Source organism: Homalodisca vitripennis, chromosome X (assembly GCF_021130785.1).
Source record: "Homalodisca vitripennis isolate AUS2020 chromosome X, UT_GWSS_2.1, whole genome shotgun sequence".
Classification (NCBI taxonomy): Eukaryota; Metazoa; Arthropoda; class Insecta; order Hemiptera; family Cicadellidae; genus Homalodisca; species Homalodisca vitripennis.
The window spans coordinates 121,658,060-121,664,169 of NC_060215.1; the positions used below are offsets into that span (position 1 = coordinate 121,658,060).

Sequence of the window (6,110 nt, forward strand, 5' to 3'; positions counted from 1 at the left end):
AATCTCTAATAACTTTCATGACCCTATTAGTACTATTTTTAACTCTAAGACATAGCTCTATGTATATTAAATCATGATAAGATATACCAGCTATAGATATTTGTCCGTACACATTTACTTTGTTCACGTCATTACAAATCAATAAGTCCAATAAGGTATCAGATGTAGGTAAATGGTATGTTGGTTGTAATGGTAGAATAGTAAAATTAAAATTCTCAACTAAATTAATAAATTGCGTTTTATCTGGAAAAACTCTGTCTGTACTTAAGTCTATATTAAAATCTCCTATAAGTAATACATCTGAATAAGTAGGCAATAAATCCCCAATTATGTCAAAACAGTCCGATATATAACCTGCTTTCGGTGGTCTGTAAAAGGCACACAACAATAACTTCCATCCCAAAGCTACTTCTAAAATAATAAATTCAGGTTTCTTACAGTACAAGGATTGTGATGAAACTAATACTTTATAATTAAAACATTTCTTAATATATATTCCAATTCCTCCACCCTCCTTACCCTCTCTGTCATGTCTTATGAAGTTAAAACCATCAATACTAAAAGGACTAGAAGCCAAAATGGGTTTCAGGAATGTTTCCGTAACCACAACTATATCAAAAATATTATCCTCAAATAAACTAAAAAAGGACTCTTTGTGCGCTCTTAGGTTTTCTACGTTGACATGAGCTACTTTCAAAAAACCTTTATTCTTATTACTAAATTTAGATTTTAAACTATTAATCTTTTCCCTATTATGCATTAATAATCCACAATCACTCGCCATATATTATTATATGGAAGAAAGACATCAATATTTTAGCACATAATATTGTCAAAAAGAAACCATACTTACAACATGAAATTAAAACTAAGAAACAACTGATAAACTTATCATACCGAAGATAAACAAAACACAAAACTGAACTGTAAGACAAACACCATCATTTCAACTTTTCAAGGTCCTCTTCTCGTTTCACCTCAATTGCCGGATCTCCTTGATTTTTACGTAGGAAGATGCGTCCTCCGCTAACCCATACGAAAGTGTACTGTTTCTCACTGCGACACAGCCGCGCAGCTCGCAGCAACCTCCTCTTAGCCGGCGTCAGACTGTGGTTGATATAAATCACAGAAGAATTTCCCAGTAGAAAGCCAATGTCCCTGGTGTTCAAGTTCCTCTTATCTCTTCTTTTTTGTATAAACATTTGCATATCAATATTTCGCACAAAGCGAACTACTATACTCCCTGGGTTTTCAGATGCTCCAAATCTCGTTCTTATTCGATAACATTTGTCAACCATATTTTGATCAAAGGGGAAACTGATAGCCATAGACACCTTTTCAACCATTTCCATCACATTTTCTTTCTCCACAAATGGTATACCCTGAATTTCAACAGTATTTTCCCTTGAAGCCTGTTCAAGAATGTCCATTTTAAAAGTCAAATCCGATACGATTTTCTTGAGATTTATATTTTCCTGTCTTATGAAGTCAATGTCCTTAGATAATTCAGTAATTGATTTAACCGCATCATCAATTTTTCGACCATTTTCAACAATCCAATCCGCATATTTTTCCATAGAATCCTTAAAATCAGCGTTTGTCTTTTTGACCTCGTTTCTGAATGAAACTATCTCATTCATTATTAAAGATAGTGATACGACATCACCAGATAAGGCCTGCCCCGCAGCTGAAAATAGCTTATCAGATATCGGTTCCTGCATTCCTGGGATAACCTGAGCACACGGCTGACATTGCCAGGTTGCTTTAACTTTACCATATTCTTCCCTTGATTTAAATTCAGTTACGCATTTCAAATGAAACGATAAATTACATTTAACACACACACATTTATACGCATTGTGTGAAAATCCTTTGTTACAAGTCTGGCAACTTAATTTCTTATTAGTCCCTGTAGAGCTTGTGTCCGAATCAGTTTCTGAACCGCCTTTAACACTTTTGCTTGGAATCTTAGTACTTACAGATTTAACACCTACAGATCTAATAGGAGTATCGTCATCTTTCAATTGTTTTTTGAAATTGCACGAAACACATTTCCATCCAGAATTGGTATTCAATATATACTCATAGTCTTCGTCAGTAATTAGAAATTCCTTACCACTTTGTAAACAGCTTAGATGAAAAACAAGTGAACATTCAGAACACTTAAGTTTTTTCTCGTCTTTGTCAATAACACTATTACACTGATAACACTTCATAATGACTGAAAACAGCAATAACAGCACAAAAGCCAATACAGTATAGAACAAGGCACAGAGCGTCCGACAAACGATGTGTACGCCACGGCCGCCAGGCTACTACTGAGAGATAAAAACCGTGTTATAAAAATTATAGGATACTGAGAGAGAGAGAGAGAGAGAGAGAGAGAGAGAGATAATTTGATAATTTCTTTATTTACCCTGCCCTGATTCGGTCCATTGATCCGCTCTTCCATCAGGACAGGCATAACATTTACAACTCATTTACAAATTGAGCAGTGGCTAAGGCTAACAGAGTTCAAACAAAACACTGCACACAAAAAAAACTAATACTAATAAAAATACCACACAACCAAAATTTAACGAGAGAGAGAGAGAGAGAGAGAGAGAGAGAGAGAGAGAGAGAGAGAGAGAGAGAGAGAGAGAGAGAGAGAGAGAGAGAGAGAGAGAGAGAGAGAGAGAGAGAGAGAGAGAGAGAGAGAGAGAGAGAGAGAGAGAGAGAGAGAGAGAGAGAGAGAGAGAGAGAGAGATTAATACCATCCAACTTACATTGTGTGTACATTGGCATGTCGTCAGCAAATAACATTGTTTTACAGAAAGTAATTGGGTCATCTATTCTATTTGTGTATAAACTTAACAACATTGCGGACATTGTTGACCCTTGAGACACCCTTACAGGGTTACACCTCCATTCAGACAGTACACCACTTTGAGTTTTGACTCTTTTAACTCTATCTACTAAATAAGAGCAAAACCATTTACGAACCGTGTTATAAAAATTATAGGATTCGAGTACAGACAATAGGCGATGCGGTTAAAGTCACGGACGCGTTTAATCATTTCTTTGCCTCGGTTGGTGCTGACCAAAGATTCAGTCCAAATCAGCATCAGCCACATTCCACATTGGTACGGAGCCCAGCAGCTTCCATAGCTCTGGGCTCCTACTACAGAAGAAGAAATTGCTAGACCGCTTGAACATTTCTTAAATCTCTATCTTCGCGCAGGAATTTTTCCATCTTCTCTGAAAAAAGCCAAAATCACCCTGATTTTTGAAAAAGGTCACCCCAAATTAGTTAAAAATTATCGTCCCATCTCAATGTTATCGGTTTTCAGTAAAGTTTTTGAAATGATCTTTTTCAGTCGACTCATGAATTTTTTTGGAAAAACGCAATTTACTATCATCAAACCAGTTTGCGTCGGTCGAGATGATAGTAGAAGGCATTGAAAGTCATAGAGACACACGTAGACTGGAGTATTGCGGGATACGATGAGTGCCACTCTTGTGGCTTGAATCGTATCTCAATAAAAGAACACCATTCTTACAAATTTCTGACGAACGGTCGTTCACTTAAACGGGATTAGCAGTGGTCGAGGTGTAACCAACGTCATGTGAGTTCAGGTTCTTCTTGACTCTCCGTTTTTCAAGAAATTTCAGCTTGTCTTCTCGTCTGACGAACTTAGCTATAATTCCAGCAGGACGGTCAGCATCATTCCATTTTTTAGACGGTGGCAGACATCGATAGCTTCTCTAGAAATGTTTATATCGAGAGCAACGCCAACCTTCTTCACAACTTCGTACACGTCTTCGTTTTTGCTTTCAGGAATCCCCTGAATTTCTATGAGTGTGATGCTGCGCATATATTGTTCATTGTCCTCAATCCTGAGCTCCAAATCAGTAACTTTCCTTTGAAGCTGGATATTTTTAACCTTTAAATCTTCAATAAGTTGAGGGTACTCAGTTAACTTAGCACTTGTTCATTAATTTGTTCAGTAACAAACTCGATTTTTTAATTTCAAATTCAATTTGCTCACGGTCATCGGAAGCTTTATTGAGCTTTTTTAGTACGTCAGATAAAGCTGTTCCATATCAGACTCCGGGCTACAAGGTGACTCACAAGACATACTCTTCCTTCTACTCACAGCACAAGATGAACAGCGCAATATTTGCTTCATTTCTCATTTATAGTCAACATCTTCTTTGGATAAACTAACACATGATGTATGGTATAGTTTCTTACAGTCTGAGCAAATGTTATGCCTAGGTTGACCGGTAGCTTTTTTGCAAACAGAGCAATCAATGATTTTGTAAATACACACGGACACTAGATTGAAGAACAGGCTATTGCAGATAATATATAGGTAATAACAATGCAGATGATAAGGTGCCACAGAATTTAAACATGTAGAATATAGGTTATGGTTCAGTGCACAAAGGAGAGCGGGAGCACCAGCAAACCGGTCTGCACTGCTCAGCGTCTAACTCATAACTGTATTACCTATTGTCAATAAACCCTGAAAATTTTAAGCATATACGATTTAAAATGCTGGATTTATTTAAAAAAAAAAAAACACTAATAATGCTAATAACTAATAAAAATGTACTTAAATGAATGATAGCAATTTGTTGGAAACCCAGAAAGTCTTATTGACTACTCTATAAAACTGTTATTATTTTGCTATTGTTGTTGATTTAAATTTTGATGCAGATATATTTCTCTATCAATTGACATATAGTAAGATTTATTAGGCAAAAAAACATTGCTGTAGCAAAAGCTTATATCAAGCTGCATATTAATTATCAGCTGAGGTTGTGTATCACTTTCTATCAAATATATCCACAGCAATATATCATAAAATATTAATGAAAGGGTTAAGTCCAAATGTACTGCTTTTTCAGAACATAGAAAAATGATTAAGTTTCTAAATAACAATCAAATACAAAATTGTTTGTTTGAAGTGTTAAATTCAATTTAAAACTCAGTTTACAGTAAACATACTATACCTAAAATTGAAAAATAGCATGGTTTATTTTACTTCAAAATGATATTTAAAACCAAAGAGTTTTTGTAATTCGTTCTACGATTTAACTCTGGGCAAAATTTTCTAGGGCCTGTTCGTTAACCATTTCATACCTAACTTTGTAGTGTCTAAAGCAGACTACTTCACTACGGTTTTATGAAGAGCTTTTTTACTTCTCTCAAAATAATCTGTAGGCCGCAAGTACATATATTTATTTTTTTCTGAGATACACATATATCAGTAAAACCTAAAATATAACGAGGCCCATAAATGAATGTGGGGGTTGATTTAGTCTGTCTCTCTGCCTATAAATTAGTGCATTAAAAAAAAGGAAAATCTTGAGTATTTTAATGATTTGGTACTTAATAAATCCAGTTCTAAAAGGATATTGTCTCCTTTTTGTCTCCAATCAATTGATGATGACAAAGACCCACCCTATGCATCAGCGGATGACAGCTACAGCAGTTATGGTGATGATAGGTCGGTAGGCCTGATCCTATCATTTTACCCGATCCGTAGTTAAATGTACATTTTTATTAATTTTAACATAGTTGATTGTCGTGTTTTTTTACCGGAAGAAACCGTTGTTATTAACGTAGATACTGTTTCAGTTGAACTGTACAATATTTACGTTCTGTCATTGACCAAAGCTAACCACGAAACCAGCAAGGTTAGGCTGGTACACACAACCACGTTTTGACGTAACTACGGAGCGAAGCACCTTATCAGTTACCAGTGCTGATGATATTGATAAGCTTCTCGTAGCAGATACGGTTAAATAGAGGCCTGACAACTTCGACATCGCAGCTTCAGTACTTGTTGTTATATTTTAATTTTTGTTCTCTCTATTTTAATTAATTGTTGTTATTTATTTGTTTGTTGGTATTTATTCATCGGTATTTATTTATCTATTGATATTTATGTATTTAGTGATATTAATTTATCCATCGGTATTTATTTGTCTGTTGGCGGATAATGTGAACATTAATAAAACAAAACTAAGACAACCTTGTGTTATTAATAATAATATTAAATACACTGGCAACAGAGACTACTAAAGACTGGGAAATACCATAGCACCGTCTGGGAATCCAT

General features: G+C 35.3%; 1 protein-coding gene across 1 annotated transcript; it reads right to left on the reverse strand.

Moving 5' to 3' along the window:
- Window positions 1-941: 941 nt before the first annotated feature.
- On the reverse strand, window positions 942-1,430 carry LOC124369592. The gene has a single exon (XM_046827636.1). The coding sequence runs from the start codon at window positions 1,428-1,430 to the stop codon at window positions 942-944; it is 489 nt and encodes a 162-aa protein (XP_046683592.1).
- Window positions 1,431-6,110: the final 4,680 nt, after the last annotated feature.

Excerpts from the sequence above, each read along its gene's own strand:
- LOC124369592 (XM_046827636.1), bottom strand. The coding sequence starts at position 1,430 with ATGGACATTCTTGAACAGGCTTCAAGGGAAAATACTGTTGAAATTCAG.